The sequence below is a fragment of the Taudactylus pleione genome, unplaced genomic scaffold (genome assembly GCF_031769625.1).
Source record: "Taudactylus pleione unplaced genomic scaffold, aTauple2 ptg001060l, whole genome shotgun sequence".
NCBI lineage: Eukaryota > Metazoa > Chordata > Amphibia > Anura > Myobatrachidae > Taudactylus > Taudactylus pleione.
The window spans coordinates 2,713,249-2,735,253 of NW_028285461.1; the positions used below are offsets into that span (position 1 = coordinate 2,713,249).

The 22,005-nt window shown below is 45.1% G+C and overlaps 1 protein-coding gene across 4 annotated transcripts in view; it reads right to left on the minus strand.

Moving 5' to 3' along the window:
• Positions 1-22,005, minus strand: part of DGKZ (diacylglycerol kinase zeta) — a 141,638-nt gene that overhangs the window by 71,470 nt on the left and 48,163 nt on the right. For 3 of the 4 annotated variants that reach the window (XM_088461492.1, XM_088461491.1, XM_088461493.1), the window contains exons 3-9: positions 19,711-20,311; positions 15,416-15,515; positions 13,704-13,799; positions 5,678-5,755; positions 5,535-5,591; positions 5,327-5,395; positions 646-717 (exon numbers count right to left, since the gene is read on the minus strand). In XM_088461492.1, the coding sequence (XP_088317618.1) occupies positions 646-717; positions 5,327-5,395; positions 5,535-5,591; positions 5,678-5,755; positions 13,704-13,799; positions 15,416-15,515; positions 19,711-20,311 (1,073 nt within the window). The remainder of the gene's footprint in view (positions 1-645; positions 718-5,326; positions 5,396-5,534; positions 5,592-5,677; positions 5,756-13,703; positions 13,800-15,415; positions 15,516-19,710; positions 20,312-22,005) is intronic. The other variant, XM_088461494.1, reaches the window with a different exon arrangement.

Below are 22,005 nucleotides of genomic sequence, written 5' to 3' on the forward strand. Positions count from 1 at the left end.
AATAGAATGAAAAAAAAAAAATGGATTTGTGCAATATATTAAAGCTAGATTTATTTATTTTTACAGTCATGTACCTGCAGATTTATGAAAGACCTAATCAGTAAAAGCTGAAATCATAGGAATGGTTTAGGCCGCTATTAATTAACCATGTACCAGAGTGTGTCTGCTGTTTAGTCGTCAGAGGCAGCCATGTTGTAGCCTGAGAACACTATTGATTAGCGACATCACTGAGAATCAGATTGGTTGTCATGGGTAACGCTTCTACCTGTCCTGTTTATAGAGGTACTGATAAATCTTCTCTGAAGCTGGGCACACACTTAAACGATGTCGGCTCGATTTGTTGTTTCAGGATAAAATCGGCACAACAAATCAGGCATATCGTTTAGTTTGTATGCCCAATTCGGCGCACTCTGGCGATCTCATGCGGTATCTTCTGGTTGGCCGTGTTGAACGGTTAATCAGAAGATATCGTGTGCGATGAAATGCATTGCGCTGTTGCCCCCCTGCATCCCGCAAGTGTGTATGAACCCGCCGATGCAGGGTTCCCATTGCCCATCACATTGGCCGGCTGCACATCGTTCTAATGTGTAGCTGGCTTAAGTGTACTAAATGAATTAACAGACCGACAAACGTGCTATAACTCACTGCCAGTTTGCACCACGAGCAGCTGATCGCAACAATCTCTTTGCTGTGAAAGGCAAACTTTTGCTGGAACCCCTGAAAAAAAAAAAAAAAAAAAAAAAATAATTATATATATATATATATATATATATATATATATATATATATATATTTATATATATCAGAATGATTATTAAATATACAGCTATGTCCTCATACACTATTGCTGCAGTCACGCCAAACAGCCCTTCCCGGCACGTCAGGTGATATGCGACACTTCATCATCCATGTGTCATAGGAGTCTGAATCTGTATACACGATACAACCGCCGCGGCATTTTTCGCGACAAGTTCCGTAGTGTTTAATCTGTAACCTTGTACGTATTTTAAAACTAAATTTCTGTGCTGTTAAAGTCGCAGCCCGGCGTCTCGGGCACAGATCGAATGATGTCTTGCTGCGACTGTGGTTCGAATAAGACGCAAAATAAAACAATTTAAGAACGCTGCAACGCTCGGTGCGACACGCTCACGCCAGGAGCCTTGCGCCACATGGTGTATGTAGGCTAGGTGTATGAGGACATCATCTGTAACGCAGAGTTAAGTCAAACAAGTAGTATGTCTAGTACTTAACACTAAGTATATATAGTCAGGTGCATAAATATTGGGACATTGACAGAATTTTCATATTTTGGCCTCTATTCACCACCACAATGGCTTCGAAATGAAACAAACAAGATGTGCTTTAACTGCAGACTTTCAGATTTAATTTGAGGGTAATTACATCAAAATCAGGTGAACGGTGTAGGAATTACAACGGTTTCTATATGTGCCTCCCACATTTTAAGGGGTCAAAAGTAATGGGACAAACTAAACAATCCTAAATCTAACTTTCACTTTTTAATACTTTGTTGCAAATCCTTGGCAGGCAATTAAAGCCTGAAGTCTGGAACGCATAGACATCACCAGACGCTGGGTTTCATCCCTGGTGATGCCCTGCCAGGCCTCTACTGCAAATGTCTTCAGTTCCTGCTTGTTCTTGGGGCATTTTCCCTTCAGTTTTGTCTTCATCAAGTGAAATGCATGTTCAATCGGATTCAGGTCAGGGGATTGACTTGGTCATTGCATAACATTCCACTTTTTAGACTTAAAAAACTCTTTGGTTGCTTTTGCAGTATGTTTCGGGTCATTGTCCATCTGCACTGAGAAGTGCCGTCCAATGAGTTCTGAAGCATTTGACTGAATATGAGCATATAATATTGCCCGAAACACTTCAGAATTCATTCTGGTGCTTTTGTCAGCAGTCACATCATCAATACATACAAGGTAACCAGTTCCATTTTCCAGCCATACATGCCCATGCCATGACACTACCACCACCATGCTTCACTGATGAGGTGGTGTGTTTTGGATCATGAGCAGTTCCTTTCATTCTACATACTCTTCTCTTCCCATCACTCTGGTACAAGTTGATCTTTGTCTCATCTGTCCATAGGATGTTGTTCCAGAACTGTAATGGCTTTTTTAGATGTTGTTTGGCAAACTCTAATCTGGTCTTCCTGTTTTTGTGGCTCACCAATGGTTTACATCTTCTGGTGAACCCTCTATATTCACTCTTGTGAAGTCTTCTCTTGATTGTTGACTTTGACACATATACATCTACCTCCTGGAGAGTGTTCTTGATTTGGCCAACTGTTGTGAAGGGGTTTTTCTTCACCAGGGAAATAATTCTTCTGTCATCCACCACAGTTGTTTTCTGTGGTCTTCCGGGTCTTTTGGTGTTGCTGAGCTCTCCGATGCGTTCTTTCTTTTTAAGAATGTTCCAAACAGTTGGTTTGGCCACACCTAATGTTTTTGCTATCTCTCTGATGGGTTTGTTTTGATTTTTCTGCCTAATGATGGCTTGCTTCACTGATAGTGACAGCTCTTTGGATCTCATATTGAGAGTCGACAGCAACTGATTCCAAATGCAAATATCACACCTAGAATCAACTCCAGACCTTTTACCTGCTTAATTGATAATGAAATAACGAGGGAATAGCCCACACCTGTCCATGAAATAGCTTTTGAGTTGATAGTCCCATTACTTTTGGCCCCTTAAAAAGTGGGAAGCACATATAGAAACCGTTGTAATTCCTACACCGTTCACCTGATTTGGATGTAATTACCCTCAAATTAAATCTGAAAGTCAGCAGTTAAAGCACATCTTGTTTGTTTCATTTCAAAGCCATTATGGTGGTGAATAGAGGCCAAAATATGAAATTTCTGTCAATGTCCCAATATTTATGCACCTGACTGTATGTTGAACGCAGGGCACCTGTCCCCTTTCCATACACTTGCTTTGCTACTAGTTTACATGATCATTGCAAACATGCACCTACGTACCCTATATGCCTGGAAACAGGAGTATTTTGTATTTTTGTCCACGTCCAACTATGAATAGCCTGTAAACATGCCCTCGCTGAACCTTCCCTACGTGAGAATTCCCCATTACAACCCAGTTCTGCCTCTATCATAAGCGGATATACATTTAAAATGCGCACGACTCTGCATTGCCGTACTTGCGTATACTTGGTGCATGAGCACGCACAGAGCGAAAACATACAAGATACACTCTGCAAACACTCGTACCTTCCCCCATGCATCAGCCCCATAGACTAAAACCTCTTCCCTCTTACACTTTCTTTTCCCCTCTGTAATAAGGAGGTGCCAGGCTGTAACCGGATTGTCACATGTATAGTATATGATGCTTAATAATTGTGCAGTGCTGGATCTGGTTTCAGGTCTCATTATAATTCAGGTGTAACGGATCTGTTTTTGAAAACAAACAAACCGTGTAGTCTCGCACTTCTGTTCTGCAAACTGTCATATTGGGAATCTCAATCAATCAGCAAGTGAGCACTAAGAACTTAGGGCCATTATAGCGAGGAAGCGGTGAGTCGATATATATGGCATCTGCTCCCTGTTAACCCCTTTGCCTGTACACCAAGAAACCTGCAACACATCACTAGTCAGTTGCCTGGCTTCCTCGCTTACTAATTTTCTTGACCTGCACCTAAAAACGCCATAAATGGGTCCGAACCTCCCCTGTAGATATATCTAGTGGAGAAATATTCATTTATCACCCATATTACACTTGTGGCATTAATCTTTTTTTTTTTTTTTTTAAACATAAAATGGTGTAAGACAAACAAACAATTGCATTTACTATGGTGCCTAATAGCTTCCCGTTAGAGCCCAGTGACCAGTCTTTAGGCGGAATCGGTATGATGGATGGAATCCAGACAGCGGCTGCCCGACATGGGTGAAAATCCCGATCGTCCCTAAGGTAAGTATAGACTAACCTAATTCCCTCCCCTAACCCTCCCTTAGGGGTGCCTAACCCTAATCTCCCCTTCCCCGCCCCTAAGTCCCCCCCAGGAACCCCAAACCTAACCCCCCCCCATGCGACTATCCGCACTCGGCGCCCCTTTGATCTGGATGCCGGGCGCCGGTCTCCCGGCGTCGGTAAAATGACAGGCGTCTAGATGTAAACGCCTGGCATTTAACCCTCGCCGGGATTAAGTAGTCGGGAAGCCAGCTGTCGGGATTAGGTCCGCCGGCTTCCCGACTATACCTTTAGCATGCGAATATTGATTTAAAAGATGATAGATCTGTGTGCTAAGCATACGTTGTGTGGTCTCACACTGCCTATTACCAGCAACCAAACGTACGCTAGCACGGGCGATGCAGATTGATACGCATTTGAGTTGCCTCTTTGCTTGAGTCTGTGCAGTAACAGGGCATTTTCACGTAGACAACGTACAATGAGGGCGTGTCAACTCAATTGCGGGATATGCAAAGTTATTAGTGTAAATAAGTGTGCTCAGGCTTATCTTGTACACAAAGTATAGGCTGGTGCAACTGGGCCCTGATGAAAACGACAGCTGTCAAAACAAAACGTACGAAATAGGGTCACAAGGACGCAGTCAATTTTGCATTTGGGCGAAAATACACATTGCAATCAACTTGCGTTCAACTCTCCTGCCTCCATTTTAGACTACCACCACATTTAGTTTAGTATAACATTGACACTTACATATATGCCGCCGATATTTAAAATCACTTACCTGTCCGGCGAGGTTCCACAGTGCTCCTGTTCCTAGGGTCAGGAGCTGCTGCGTTGCTAATGATGAGCAGCAGTCCTGTCCCCCTTATAAGGAGCGCCTTATACAATCATATAAATAGCAGAACAGAGGCATTGCTGAGGGACTTCGCAGCTTTCATGTACAGAGCTGCGGACGTCACTTACAGATTCAAAGCAACGGTGCCCGAGGCTACAATCTGACAATACTGCTGTTACAGTAATATTATTTTAAATTACATAGAGGGCAATTCATTTCTAGGCACTGCTGGAGCAGTCAGGTGACGACACTTGTGACCAATAACATTGCTCGTTTTCCTCACGCCCCTTAGAGGTGCACAAGACAATTAGCCGATAATGGCTACAGTACTAAACAGTGATTTTCGCAGCCAGACATCACGGTGCTGTAAGGCAGCACATTGCCCAGAATTGTCTTCCCTCCCAACAATACGTGTGTCACCTTTTTATGTAATGTGGCGAATGTTAAAACATTTTGTTGCAATCCAGGTTAAGATGATATTTCAGTTGCACCTCTCTGCCCTAAAGTGATCGCCTATAATAAAAACATATTGGTGTAGTCTCTTACCTTCCCACACTGCCGGCATTTCCCAGCTTGGCGTCTCCGGTGAACCCAATGATGGCGAACAATGACTGGCTGTGAGAGGTAAGAACGTTGAGAGACACAACGTTTGTAAATAAAGTTATCTGAAGAAGGACAACCCCTTAAGAACTGTATGTGTGTGTCAAGAAAATGTGGAACAAGAGATAACGTGATGAGTAAGTATTTCCCCTACCTCCCGTATGTTGCGAGAGCCGGACTCGCGGAATGATGGTTTGCAACGGAAATTTATCTGTAACGGGAGAACAAACTGGATAACACAAGAGGAAATGTTTGGAGAAGAGAATTATAGGATCAGGTAAATAATGTACAGCTCACCTTTTCTAGCTGCTCGATGCATGGCGTGTGAACCACTATCTTGCACGCAGCGCACTTACGCCGGGACGCTGACTTCTGCTGTTGAGGAGACCACAAAAAAAAAAGAATATAAATATATATATATATATATATATATATATATATATATCTCAGCATAAAAAAATACCTTGAACTAATACAAAACCAAATGAATTTTTTCCAGTAAACAGTGATTTCATAAGAGCAGAAAATACCATCTGACATATCTATACCGTGTACCCGATAGCACGCACAAAAGACGGGCTAATGACATTTTTGGCCTGAAGATACCACCGCGAAACAAAAGAAAACAGCTGCCCTTTAATAATAGCATTATAGATTTAGGTTCCAATTTCAGAGCGAATGCTGGTCTCGCTCACTTGACGCACAAGAACTCACAACCCAACAGTGACCAGGGATCCTGTGTAGGGCGAGTTATGACGTAACAGACTAGAAAAAGCACAAAACCAATGGAAAACATGAATAGCAGACTTACCTACTGTTCAGTTCCCAAGTGTACAGTGCAAAGAAATATGCTTGCTCTATATAAAGTAACAAATAAATAATAGCCATTCCCTTCTCCAATAACTGGATACAAGAGAAGATAAACATATTTCAGACATTTAATAATTATACAGGTTATAAATCTGCTCTTCATCATTCTAAGCTGAAACTGGATTGGATAAATCATTCAGTCGTTCAATTAATCTGCTAATGGATAGGCCCCTTTAGCGTCATCTCCCAGACAGACAAAGGATACACAGTATAATGGATGGTGAAAGCTTATTGCTTGCAGGCATAGATAAATACAATAGATTGTAAAACCAAAGTCTTATGCACATTATTTCCTTTTAGCTCCACATTATCCTTTGATTCTTGACCTCAAGTTTGGAAATATATAGACCTGTCCATTTTTAAAATAACTACATTTAATCTGGTATATTAAAAGTTTTTTTTGTTTTTTTTTACCTCGTTCTACGGCACATATTTAATTGGCATTTTACTTTCTGATCAGCAGCAATTGTGGACAGTTAGGGGAATATTCAAAAGACATTTAGGGGTATATTCAATACTGTGATGTATCAGTGCACAGAACAATGAGAATTGCGGTACGCTAATTTTCCAGCGTACCTCTATGGGTATACAGTAACCCATTCCCCCCACAGTATACACCAGTCCCATTACTTCCCTCGGGATATAGCACTTTCAGTTCCAGGTATTCGATCCATCAAAAGCATTCCATGTACTTTTATAGCTGCGGTCTATAAGAAAACCACAGGAAGATTCTGATTTGCGAGTGTGGTTCAATATATAAAGGTAACAAGACCTCTCAGTGCAAAAATGTATTCAACTCGTACAGATACGTATAATCAGTTGTATGGCCATGGTATACATTATTTTTCCACATATTTGTCTAAGCATTCGTTCCAATGATGCACATGGCATTTATCCCGGCATAAAAGAAAACTATATCAAGCACCTGAAGCCAGGACATCAGTGGCGTCACAAGGGGGGTGCGGTGGGTGCGGGCCGCACCGGGTGTCACCCTCCAAGGGGGTGACACCAAAATCCGACTCATCCCCACCCCCCGCTCAGCAGGTCCTGCACTGCTGGGAGACGCCAGGCTGGAGAGGCGCTCTCCCTGCAGCAGCTGCCTGCTGAGACAGTATTTTGCTTCTGCCGGCTGCCGCTGCGCCTGTCACAGTGAGACAGCCAGCGGCAGCCTTCTATACAGTAAGTGCGGCTGAGCTCCTCATGCAGTCCCCTCCATGTGGGGCGGGCGTGCAAGCGCTAGAGGACAGGGGGCTGATTACTGATCAGCCTGGCTGAAGCCGCTGGGGTGGATGGATGGCAGCTGAGCTTCTGCTCCTCGCTGCTGTCTGATCACGCTGGGAACAAGCAGGGACAGTCTACAAAACATTTTTCCAGTGTTCAAGTGTATTCAGACACTGTTGATTACACTTGAATACTGACAAGTAGTTTGTACACGGTCCCTGCTTCTTCCCAGCGTGACCCTCTGACCTCTCAGTCAGCGAGGATGAGAAGGAGCTGGGAGACAGCAGCAGCCAGCACAGTGTATACAGTAGGTGTAATGGGATGTAAATAATTCAATGAGGGAGGAGGGGGGGCATTACCTGTCATTGTGTGTGTGTGTTTGTTATGTTAGACCTGTGCCTGCAGGGGCTGTGTTGTCCCTGTCCTTTATTTCCTACTCCATACCCCTAACCATAACCCCTAACCCTCCCTCCCCAATGCCTAAACCTAACCTCCCCCTCCCCGCACCCTAAACCTCCCCCCCGAGTGCCTATCCCAAACCCCCCCAGTGCCTAACCCTCCCCCTCTCCATACCCCCTAACCCTCCCTCCCCAGTGCCTAAACCTAACCTCCTCCTCCCTGCACCCTAACCCTCCCCTCCTAGTGCCTAACCCTCCCCTCCTTGTGCCTAACCCTAACCTCCCCCTCCCCGCACCCCCTTACACTCTCTCCTAGCACCTAACCCTCTCACCTCTAGTGCATAACCCTAACCCTCCCCTCCTAGTGTCTAACCCTAACCTCCCCCTCCCCACACCTTAATACTCTCCCCTAGTGCCTATCCCTAATCCTCTCCCCTAGTGCCTAACCCTAACCCTCTCGTCTAGTGCCTAACCCTCTCATGTAGTGCCTAACCCTTTCACCTCTAGTGCATAACCCTATCCCTCCCCACCTAGTGCCTAACCCTCCCCCCTGGTGCCTAAACCTAACCTCCCCTCCCTAAACCTAATGCCAGGTACACACTAGAAGATATGTACATATCGGGCATATCGGCCAGTGTGTACCCGCTATGTCACTGACGAGGGTTGCTCCCACGTTTCGTCAGCGACATTGCCCATCAGACCTAGGGGGATTATATACTTATTCAATGGGGGAGGGTGTATTTGTTTTTAACTTGGGTAGGTAATACTGTCTATGCTGGGGATGGTGATTAATGTATGTGCGTGGGTATAATTATTGTGTTTCTGTGTGTATAAGGGGTGTATTCATATTATGTGTTATATGTGGGTCAATGATGGTCTCTGCATTATCTGGCATTCACTGTGACTCTCTACATTATCTGGCGGTTACTACGACGCTCTCTGTATTATCTGGCGGTCACTGCACCACTATTGGGGGCATTGTGTAAGTGTGATTGCTGGACTGGTATTTGGGGAGAGTTCGTGGAGCTGCATATCAATTTATTTTTTTTGGAGGGGGGGGGGTGTCACCATGAGTTATAGCACCGGGTGACACCAGCCCTAGTGACGCCTCTGCAGGACATGACTGTTTGCTGAACTTCACCGTTGGTTGCGAATCGCCTTCAACCCAGGTGCTTCTTCAATGGTCCAATGAGATGGAAATCACCCGATGCCAGGTCAGGGCTGTAAGGAGGATTATCCAGTACCTCCCAATGGTAGTGCCGTAACAACTCACGCGTGCGGTTGCCTGAGTGCGGCCTGGCATTATCGTGCAGCAATAACAACGCCTGTTTGCAGCAACCCAGGTCGTTTTCGAAGAATTGTCCTCTGAAACCGATTCAAAGTGTCACAAATGTGGACAGTATTTAAAGTATCGGCCTTGGTGAGGAAATCAACAAGAAGTACGCCCTTGTGGTCACAAAACACGGTCGCCATTACCTTCTTTGCTAATGGAGTTGATTTGAATTTCTTAGAAGGTGGGGACGATGCGTGTTACCATGCCATGGGTGCTCGCTTCGTCTCCAGTGTCACATGATGCACCCACGTTTCATCGCCTGTCACGACACACTGCAGGAACTACACTCCCTCCTCGTGGCACGGCATCAAGTGAACGAGAGACAATACCATCCTATTGGACGTCTGTCCTGCCGTTATCAAAGGCAGTGCACCAAACCCAAGAATGTTTCCGTGACATGGTGTTATCACAGTACACCTCCACAAGTCAGGGATGAATTTTATCTGCCGATGTGCCCTCTAGATGCAGAAATCTGATCACGCTACACACCTCAGTGCATTGGGACAGTATGACTGATAGGAGAGACAGTCTAATGTCTGTGAGGGGCAGCAGTGGGCTACCTACTCTGGCCTGGCGTGAAATTATAATGAAATAGAGAACTTATTATTATTATCATCGTTTATTTATATGGCGCCACAAGTTTTCCGCAGCGCCTTACAAAGTACATAAACAAATAGATTGATTTACAGTGACTTACAGTACAGTATAATACAATACATTACAGGACATGGATAACATACATTGCTACATTACGACCATAACACCCAGATAAGCAACAATGCAAAGCAATCAAGTGTTAGGTGCCCTGGTAGAGAGTAAGAAGTAGATGACGGTATAGTAAGGAGAAGCACAAGAGGGTAGAGGGCCCTGCTCATAGGAGCTTACATTCTAAGGGGGAGGGACAGACAAACAGGGATGACACAGATGGGGTAGGCAGGGAGGAAGGAGTATGTAGCAGCAAGTTAAGATGAGAGCTGGAAGGCTTTGATGAAATAGTGGGTCTTGAGAGCCCGTTTGAAGGATTGTAAAGAGGAGGAGAGTCTGATGGGAAGCGGGAGAGAGTTCCAAAAGGTGGGGAGCAGCACGGGCAAAATCTTGGAGGCGGGAGTGGGAGGAAGTAATCAGCTGGCATGAAAGGCGGCGTGCATTTGTTGAACGAAGAGGGCGGACAGGAGAGTGAAGGGAGATGAGATCAGAGATGTAAATAGGAGAGGAATGGCTGAGGGCTTTGTAAGCGAGCGTTGAGTTCTAAAGGGGAAGGGGAGCCAGTGGAGGGCTTGTAGGAGAGGGGAGGCAGATGCAGAGCGTTTTGAGAGGAAGATGAGCAGAGCAGCAGCATTAAGGATAGACTGGAGAGGAGAGAGATGGGATTTGGGGAGGCCAGATAGGAGAAGGTTACAGTAGTCCAATCTGGAGATGACCAATGAGTGTATGAGGGTTTTAGTGGCATCCTGGGTAAGAAAGGGTCTAATCTTGGAAATATTTTTAAGATGAAAGCGACAGGACTGTGAGAGATTCTGGATATGTGGTTTGAAGGAGAGGGTGGAGTCCAGGATAACTCCAAGACAGTGCACTTTGGGGCTAGAGGAGATAGTTGTGCCATCAATTGATAAAGAAATGGTGGGAAGTGTGGTTATGTAGGGGGAGGGAAGATGATTAGCTCAGTCTTAGACATATTAATCAGAGAGACAGTTGGAGACACGAGTGAGGAGAGAGGGAGAGAGGTCAGGGGAGGAAAGGTAGATCTGAGTATCATCAGCATAGAGATGATATTGGAGGTCAAAAGAGCTGATGAGTTCACCTAGTGAGGATCTATAGAGTGAGAAAAGGAGAGGTCCAAGAACAGAACCTTGGGGAACACCCACTGTAAGAGGCTGTGGGGGAGAAGAGGAGTCATGAGAGGAGACAGAGAGGGATCGGTCAGAGGTAGGAGGATAGCCAGGAGAGGGCAGTGTCACGCAGACCAAGGGAGTGAAGGATTTGCAGAAGGAGAGGGTGGTCCACAGTGTCAAAAGCAGCAGAAAGGTCAAGGAGAACGAGCAGAGAGTTGTGGCCCTTGGATTTAGCACGTGAGAGGATTACACACGTGAAAGGTCTTGTTACCTTACTTACTGAACCAAACTCATACATCACAGTCCCATCACTCCCATACTCCACTCTCCCACCAGTAGGCAGAACAGTCCCACTTTCCACCAGTATAAAGCACATTGGCAATCCCCAGTATAAACCACAGACCCATTTTTGACAAGTATGCAGTAGTCCCAATGCACCCAGTCACACTAATGCTGATCATATTTACCATTAGTTCCACTCCAATAACAATGACGTCTGTCTTTGCATTATACCCAGCCCTAGGCATTACTACACAACTGGAATTCTGACCGCTATCCCATTCCTGTGCCTCCACCTGGACTGGACTTTACCCACTCACAGTCCAGTCATGCATTTCCCCTGAACTTGCTTCCTGCTCTGCCTCATTTCTGAGCCTCACTTTCATGTCTGCAGCCTCTCCTGCGTCTTGTACACCATTTCCGAGGACACATTTAACTCTAACCCCCTGGGTTGAGAAAAGATCAACTTTCACGTCTTTGGCTTGTTTTCATCTAAGTTCCCAGCCGAACTGTGATAGAACAATCTGCCGTATACACACAGGGTCTGATTCGGATTGCACGGAGCCCCGAATGCAGACGGCCTGAACGATTGTTTTTGTATTCTGCGCACGCTTATGCAGGATGAGTAGAATACACATCCCTGTTTATGCATGGGCGAGTCAAGACAGATCTTGCAATACGGAAAATGGACATTTGTGGGCGGCAACTGGACGTGGGTACGGTAAAGAACCATCACCTGGGCACGTTGCCGGAGTTATGCACCAAGTATACAGTGTGTATTCCGCATCCCCTGCACCCAGCAAAGGATAGATGTAACTGTAATGGTAGCCATGATGGTGCTGCTGGGGCCTTGCGCACACACAAAGATACGGTAGAATCACATTTGCGTACCGATCGTAATGCGTGTGCAGCTTGTATATACAAATGCGTATACATGAAGTGCTACACAGAATTCGCCCCAGAGTGCATGTACAACGCAGTTTATACTTATCTACCAGTATTAGACCTCCCCTGCAGAAAACACATAGGGGGTAGTCAGTTAGCGACGGGGTTTATCCCACAAGTAACTGCCGGGAAAAATCCCCGTGGCATTTGGAAAGGCTATTTAATGAAACCTCCTTTTTTTCCCCATGTCGAAAAATCGGGATTGAGGCACTGAAACCCACAGATTCCATGTCAGCTGCGGAATCAATGAGTTTTTTCCCTGCACGCGAAACCCAATTTTGTGTTTTTTTCAGCACACTTTACCTGTTCAGTAAGACTGCGGGGACTCGCATGTGGGGTAATCCGCGCTAATTTAATAGCTCCGGCGCTGCTAATTGAATACCCCCATTAATGCAGGTGAAGTAATTATATAGATATCTATATACTAAACATCCAGTGAATAAATACCTATCACAGATACACACACTGATCTATAAACCAGTGTAATTACCTGTGTGATTAGTACCTCCGATACGTAGTGTCATTTGCGGTTGATCTAATCCCCCCATATCCCCCAACTGCTTGGATATACCGGCATAGGAAGTAAAAAAAAATAAACATTTCTAGGGTAAAAGCGCAGCTGTATAAATAGTATTTGACGTGCCACAAACCATACCACAAGAGGCGTACAAGGCTGCACTAGGGCCAATATACCACCATTTATTACAGTACACACAATTTGGGAGCTCATGCACCTGATTTCCATCTAATTTATCATCACGCCTCATAGATCTTATTTACCAAATGTCAAATTCATTTAAGTGCAAAATTTGGGGACTTGATTATCTTTGGCACAAAACACATAAAATGATTGCACAAACATTCCTAGGAAAAAACAAACAAAACAAACTTTTGTATTTGTACATAACGGGGCTCCTGTGGTAAAGACTAAATGGGGGTAACACAGTATTTCAATCTTAATTGACCATTTTAAATGGTAAACCTTAGTAAGTTTCCAATAGAACAAGAGCAGTAGCTTTGTTACTCGTGTGTGATCATCACGCACGCATAGACTCTGATTGTGAGAGTTACACTAATGCAATTGCATTCTCTCAAGGATCGCAGTTACTAAAACACTGTATGCCAATGCCTACCAAAGCACAGCCGGGCATTGGGACACCCACTGCTGCCTGCTCATATCTGTCCAACGACGTGCAACAGCTTAAACATCGGTAACATCGACGCGCATCGGGCAGTCACGCAACATGCAAGTCAGGTCCGACCAGCCGCAAACACTGCAGCTCTCCTGCCACGCAGAGAGCGCTCATTCTGCGAAGGAGATCGCGATGACCAATTTATGCACGACCGTGAAACAGTATTTAAAAAGGTCCGATAGGCATGGTTTTCTAATGCGTGTCTAAACTTCAGTCTTTTGAATTAAATGCAATCAAGCTTTAAAGACATACCTGTATCTTAGCTGTGCAGTTCTGCTCTCCCACGTAACAAAAGTCTCCGGACACATTTGTCTCAAACCAGAGGTGATCACCATACACAGCTGCCTCCTTTTAATAGAGGAGAGATACAAATTACATCTAGAACCGGAGAATAAACATTAGAACCAGATACTTTATTTTGCTAATCTGTAACATATATTACTAGTTGGGTACAGAACCAATCTAGTTTCTGACCAACCACACTATTTATCTGCCTTTTACATTTCTGGTCCTTGGTAAGTCACAAATAAGGAAAATGGCATTAGATACAGTCTATGACAAAGAGGAGGATGGGTTTGGGGTAAAGTTGCACTTACGGGGCCTATCCATTACCCGATGTTATATCGTTCAATTTAATCGCCTAGTGGATGGACACCTTAAAGGGGCCTATCCATTACCCGACTTTGTGAACAATCCGACCAAAATCAGGAGGTTTTGGTCACATTGATCGCAAAGTTGGGTAATAGATAGCCGGCAAGTACCAGCGATGCGCGTGCACGCTGGGTCCTTGCCATCCCCGACTGTCTACTGAACATGCTCATCAACCGGACAACGCTCGTCAGGTTCGGCATGTTCAGGGATAGGAGGAGGTCGGGCTCCTTCACTGAATGAAGTTCAGTGAACGCCATTCAGTGAGGGCTCCGCACCTCGGCGACCTGAAGGTGTGAATGCTAGACGTTCAGATTTTCTTGTCGCGTAGTGGATACCCCCCTTTAGAAAAAGGTGAGATAATGAGAAGACCAGTAATTCTGGGACTGCAGGGGAGGAAGGTGGGGGAGGTGCTATTGTCGCTTTTTGCTGTTTGCGTCTTATCTCCAAATTCAATTCCAGGAGATTTTCACCTAAGCAGAAACTCAATGCACTGTAACAGGCGGAAAAGTTTCTCCTATGAATGGCTGGCGGAATAAGGTGCAACATCTCTAGTTTGGGGTGCAAATGTGGGGAAAGGATTCAGAACCCTTTGGACACCCCCCCACCCCAAAGTACAAATCAGCCCAAAAAAAAAATTACCTCAGACATGTCATTTTTGGGACGAAAAAGAAAAAAAAAGTGGGGGACAAGGATAAAAAGTAGTGTAATAGGTTTCTTGGGGGGCTATATGGATGGGGCAGGTGTTTTTAGGATTGCAGGTGCATGCAGCTGGTGGATTTTTCTAATTTTTTAAAAGTGCACTTTAGAGACACAAAAATATGCTAGCACCCATTTTGAAGTACCCCAAATTTGACTGGACTATTTATTTTAACCAAAAAATACTGTTGTATATAATTCTTCACCACTTTTACAAAAAAAGCTTCTAGAAAGCTTTTAACACAATGTAAGGACACAGAGTACTTTTATTAGGGCTAATAGTACACATCTGTAATGATTTCTAGTGTGTCTTATGTTGGGGTACAGATCTATTCCCCCAATCTATTCAGTACTTTCCGCCTGTTATGCATTCGCCCATTTGCGTTTTCGCCTGTTCTGTAATTCAATATGGTGAAACGCGGGGACGCGCATGCCGCAAATTTGCCTCCCAAACAGGTGAATGCGTCGGAAAGTACAACAGGCCTCTAATTGAATACGGGCCTATGTGAGTAAGCAGGATGTAACGCTATAGGGGCTGCTGGCGACAATGAAGTGTAAATGCAGGCAGTGAAAACCTTGCACAGTGTAAACGATTTACCTTCCAGGTGAATACTTACACTCCAGTCCACGGTACTGCGTACTTGTGTTTCGGACTCGCTGTGTAGGGCACTGGGCGACGACGTCAGGTGCTGGGCTCCAGATTTGGCAATGGCTTTCCTGTAAGATACAAGAATGTATCTGAGATTGTACAAGTGCTAGCGACACCACAGCTACCTGATCTATGCGTTGCATGTATGTGCGCCTCTTTTCTTCTGTCTATATCTGCCCATGACATTTTTCTGAACATACGAAGCCAGCATTTTGCAGGGAAGCGGTCTGTAAACCCCTCAAATCATTTTAGGGGTGAAGCTATGGAAAATAGTGGGTGTCTCATATGTCCTCCAATTGGTCAGCACATTAAGTAATGTTGTGCAGAACTTTCCTCCCTTAACCCTGCGTCAGGCGCTGCTGGCTTGACAGGCGCCAAAAAGCTGTTCTCGCTCACCTCTCCGCCGCAAGGGGGCGCAGGGGCCTGCCCCTCCTAGTACCTTCCTATCTCTAGGTGCTGTTTGAAACCCCCCTAATCAGTTTTCCCGCCGCCTGTGTGGAGTGCAGTAGTGACCTTCCTGGCCTCTCAGGCTCATTGCGCCCGAACTCGTATGACTTTTGGAGGTACGTATTTCTTTTTATTTTCTCACAATTGTGGGTATTTTGCTCATTTTATGAATGCAAATTACAAGGGTTGTGGGTATTTTGCGGAAATATGTAGGTTTGTCCAGGGTGGCCTCTCGGGCACACTGCGCCTCTTAACATTTAGTATTTTTTGCTTTAAGGTTAATAAATGTGGTTTTGTGAATCAGATTTCCATATATTCTCTCTTTGTACATCCTAATGAAGGTCACTGATCACTTTAAGAGTGATAGAATTGAGTTAATTAGGTGCTAATGACAATTTTAGAACAGGCGCCTGTCAGGCGCACTGCGCCCGAACCTGGGAGTCCCAGAGGTGCGCCCGATGCAGGGTTAAACACAGTACAACGAGACATGTGATCAGCACAATGCAGGTATAATATGTTGTTATTGTTAGCTGTTTAGTATATGAGGATTTATTTTAGTGCCACCGGCCTGGTTCTCTCTGTTTTGGAAGGGTTGGGGGACTGGTGCAGAGCAAAAACAGGCTGTCAGAGCGGTTTGCAGAGCTTTGTGGGAGGGGATTAGTAAACTATATCTGTCTACTCTCCCAGGCTCCCCCGAAATCAGGCCAGCCTCCCAGAGAAGTGGGCGGACTGGGGACTCGATTACCGTGATTTGTGGTGAATAGGGTCATTGGGGGAGATGTACTAAGCTCTGAAAAGTGATAAACTGGAGAGTGATAAGGTGCCAGCCACTCACCTCCCAACTGTCATGTCACAGGCTGTGTTCGAAAAATGACAGTTGGGAGCTGATTGGCTGGTGGTTTATCACTCTCCACTTCATCACTTTTCAGAGCTTAGTACATCTGGCCCATTGTGTGTTCTGCGGAAGAACACCCCCACTGTTTGTATGTGCAATGTACAGGAGATCTATGCTATCATCTGCATTAAGGTCTTTGCCTGTATACAAGCTAGCTTCTTTTGGAAAAAAATATACAATGGGGGGGGGCACAAGTGTTTTTGTTTTGTTAAAGTGTCACATTGGGAGATCATACTCATTTTAGGGGCCGCAATAAAACTGAACTTGCTCATACTGTAATACTGTACATGCATAACAGACAGAATTTACTTTATATAATGGAGTCATCTCTTTATAGCTATGTCACTCTCACAGCAAAGAAGACTTTAAGTGGACAGAAGTGTGTATGCACTTTTGTAGCACTGGTGCACCACCAGGGTGGGTCCGACCATCCCAGGTGGTAGGCGAGCCATGCCCCTCCCCTTTAACATATTTGGCTCCCCTCATTTCTGCAATCTCCGCCATGTAACAGTCGTACTCCCTCCTACCAACTCATAGGGGTCTATTTACTAAGCAGTGTTAGGAGACAGAGTGAAAAGTGATAAGAAAGTGATAAGGTGCCAGCCAATCAGCTCCCAACTGTCGTTTATCAAACACAGCCTGTGAGATGACAGTTGGGAGCTGATTGGCTGGCACCTTATCACTTTTCACTCTGTCTCCTAACACTGCTTAGTAAATAGACCCCATACCAGCATATCCTCCTCTTTCCACCCTATAGCAGCACATTAACACACAATCCATTGCTTTTACTAATCACCCCCCTCCCCCAACGTTTCCCTCGTGAGACTAATCTCTGCAGCTGTACTGGGACAGTTTGGTGGCAAAGCAGGAGCTCACTGCTAGATTGACCCCAATAAAGCTAGGTATGCGCTGTATAATTTTATACTCCAGATGCGATGAACTCACAAATTGTTCTTGCTTGGAAAATCTCCGATATTCACATGTACACACTATACAATGGTTACTTCCGATCATCCTATTGATCTGTCCTAGTGATTGCAAAGAAGAGATTGTGTCCCTGGACACACTGCACAGATTATCTGTATAGTGGACGCCGAATCAAAACAAAATCTGTCGGCAGATCGTACGTCAGGACATACACAATGCAAAATGTTTATGACGCTGTGACCAGATTTATTGCACCTTCTGAGAATCCAAGAAGACGCAATCTTGCGATCAGACCCATTTATCATCTGAGACAAAGGGAGATTGTATGCAGGTACACAATATACAATCCTATGTCAGATCACACAATTCTCAGATGATCTGACATATAATTGTACAGTGTGCACCCCAGCTTTATCACAGCAGCAGGGGAGGGGGACTGGGGAGTCCCATCTACCATCCATACTGAGGCCGGGCACAATGTAGGAGAGAAACAGGACCCAAAAATAGTATTAATATTGATCTCCACTTATCTGCGTTGCTTCCCGCTGGTCACACAAAACAGCCTCGTGGACGGTGTGTTGTGCACGGTTGTTATACAAAGTTTTATTTATGGCTGAGTTGTATCTCTATAGGATCCAACTTCACTTTGAACTTTGTAGATCTCACACTGCACATATAGTCATCTATAATTATCTACTGCCAATTGCTAGACAATATAAACTGGGAAAGGTCAGAGTTGCTGAATTTTAAAGATTGATCACATAGGATTTTTTGCACTAATATTTTCATTATTGCGAACAATATAGTAGCTTTGAAATTAAACATATGGACAATAAAAGTTATTTGCAACATACATCTGCCACAGAATTGCCCGTTGCCCAGTGGCAGAAAAGTGGGCAGAACCTTGCATTCCGTCTCCTATCAAGACATTACACAGGTGCCCACAGATACTGCCAGGAGAGAGAACATTCTGCAGCCAAAATAAACAAAGCACCTACCCACTTACTGTAGACTCTACATAAGAGGGGGGAACACAGTGAACTATCAATTTCTTAAAATAGACAGGACTGTGCCAGTCCAAAACGCGAAGAGCAAAAAGTAAATGATCAAATATAAATCTAGATGCTCACCCCTGGTTGTTAACCAAATAATCTATTAAGCTAAGTAACCAAGCCAGACCATAAAGGGAACTGTCATGGTGGGAGTACCAGAGGAACCAAATGCATTGCACTTCCTTTAAGCGGTGCTGAATGTTGCTTTCAGAAACTTCTCCATTATACAACAATGCTACAGATAAGGAGAAACTATGACAACTGCAAGTTGCAAAAATAATTCACGCTACAAGAACAATAGACATACTGTATGCAAGAAGAAGGAGAGGATGGCTAACCATGGTGATGGCACTGGTAAATGACTCTACCGCCACTTCACCTACGTACTAATTAAACTTCACTAAGGGGCTGATGCTGAAAAGACCGTACGGCCATTTGCGCCTGCTCTGGAATTGAGTGTACGCCAGCTCAGTCGATGCAGAGATTGGCGTATTGCAGGTGCATCTTCAATGGAGGCTGACTGGGCTGGAACGAGGCACTCTCACATAAGCAATGTTCGGTGAGGGCGTCTCGGTGGAATGGAGGGGTATGTAGGGTTTGGCAGAAGCTGAAAAGCACTTTTGTGCCGAGGATAGGGGTAGGTGCAAGCGCGCACTGATGATCAAACCGTATGGATAATGGTGGGCCGCTCGCAAAGTGGTGTACAACTCATGTATATAATATGCATTTAGTTCTGTGCGCGCAATGTGGGATTAATTACGGCTGACTGTAGTTTAACTTGGCATCAGCCCTGAAGTGTTATCTGTGGAAGAGAATTTAGGACTCTGTTTTACTAAACATATGTTCAGAAGTAAAAGTGAAAATAAGTCACGCCCATTAGGCGAAATGCGTTACGGACAATTTCATCCCTCCCTATCCCACCTTTACTAGTCCCCTGCGTACAGTTTTTGGTGGTCGTTGTTAGAGGTACAGGACTGAGGGCCACTCATCTCTCCACTACTTGTCTTGACAGAAGCACCAGGAATACTGTGCCCTTCATCAGTTCCATCCTCAGACGTCTCTTCTTCAAGCTCTTCCTCCTCCTCAGAACCTTCTATTGACCCGGCTTTCTTCATTGGGATGAGGCTAGCCAGTATCATGGAAGGGCCCAAGAGCTGATGATCAAGCGCATGTAGCTTTCCCCCACGCCTCTTCTGCACAGCGAAGCGTGGACTCAGGCCTGGGGTGGTGGTACTAGATCGCCTCCGTCCGTCTTTCCTCCCCACACGTCCTGATGTTGCGACCAGAGTGAGTGGGAGAGCTGGCGTTTGAGTGACGGAGCAACGTCGTTGCATAGTGAGAGAAGAGGAGGCCAGCCCGGTGCTGGATCTACGGCGACCCTTGCCAGTGGTTATGACCACATTGCACCTCCGCAAATTTGGGGGGCAGAAAGTCTCAGTGGGAGGTGGAGTAGGCTTCTTCCTGAAATGTCTTTTAAAAAAAGTATCCATAGTGTCCTCGTTGTAGAGGGGGTAAGGTACAGGGTGGTCAGCAGGCGAGGGGGCTGTTGACGTAGAAATCACCATCATTAAAATGCAGCCAACACTCTGCAGTCACATAAATGAGAGCGATGGAAATAGGTAGAGATTACAGACTATGGGCCTGACTCGGCACGGAACGCACGTCTGCATACGCACGCAGCCGGCAGCTAATGAGTGCAATCTCAATACCGCCTCGTCACGAAATGCAGACGCCCAGCGCTACATAATGCCACCCCCCCCTACAGCGTCAAAAAGCACGCGCTTCTCTGACCACCCCCAAACGGTCTCTTTCTGTCATTCAAAGTGTGCGGAGACTGCGTGCTCCCTGTCATCGCTTCCCGATCGCAGTGGAGTGTCGGCGCACGCACACTGCCATGCATATGCAGAACGCAAACATCGGCCAGGTGCGTGCGAATTTGCGGCTGCGTTCCTTGCTGAAATCAGGCCCTATGTAGAATAAGGCTACATTATAACAGAGGATAGGAAATAATATTCTGTAAACTATCCAGCACTGAAGGAAGACCTGAGCACCTACAGTTTGGCTCAATTGATTTAAAGGTAAAAAATTATACAGTTGCCAAAATAAGTATTGGGATATGGGAAGGGGTTAAGCATTTTTCCCCTCGTGTTTCGGAGTATCAGTAATGATGCCATGGACTTTTATGTAGGTTAGAAGTGGCCTAAGGAGATGTATTTTTTTTAAATTATATTTATGTATATATTAATGAGGCTCTTTTCATCTAGTAATGAGTGGCATATCCCCCACTGGTGAACGCACGGAGAGAGGAGACACACAATACGTACACAGGAGCCCGTAATAGAGACCCTGAACAGAAGTACATACAAAAACACTTTAAAGAGGCAGAGAGCAAAGGAGGACAATGTTATACAGTATCAGTGTTTATTAGGCAGTTATTAAGAGTAATGATGAGTTGCATTTATTTTGATAAGACGACATTACCCGAAACAGTTCGTTAGGGGCATTATTACGTAGTTCTGGAGCTTGGTCCAGCCCTGCATGACCAGAAAGATCTGTCCTTAAAGAATTAATAAATTATCGTTATGCCTGAAAACCCATTATCGCCATTTATAGACTGTAATATGCATTTTATTTCTGCTTTTACCCACTAGGCGGTGACTATGCGATCACGTGGACTGTCTGCCCTGGCTTGTGGTAGTGTCATGGGCTTGTGTCTAAAGCCCTGTAGAATTCGGAGTCTCGCGCACGCCCTGACACATGGGTTCTCGCATTGGCTGAACGCAATCTTGCATTAGTATAAAGGTAGTAAATCAGGCTTCTGCAGCTGCCCGCAAATACAGCCACTTTGCATCGGACACAGAAACACCCCCAGCTGTGTTCTTGTATGGAAAAGTCTTTGGCATTGACTGAGTATTAGGCCCGGTGATAGAAAATCTGCGGCATGGACAGGCCTATGGTAAAAGCTGGAATAACAGATCTGAGGCTGCATATGGTGGGAGCGGAGAAATAGGCTCCTTGGTGGCAATGAAAGAAGAGAAAGCCTTAGTTTTGGGTGTAACGGATGTGAATTGAAAGATCTACAGTAAAAAAGGTAGACAATGCCAAAATAGACACCGATGTTAAGGCGGGTATCCACTACCCAACAGTGAAAAGACTGAACGATAACGTTATCGTTCACTACACTGCAGGGTGCCCACAATGAACGATAGGTCGTTCAGTGCAGGCACAATCAATCAT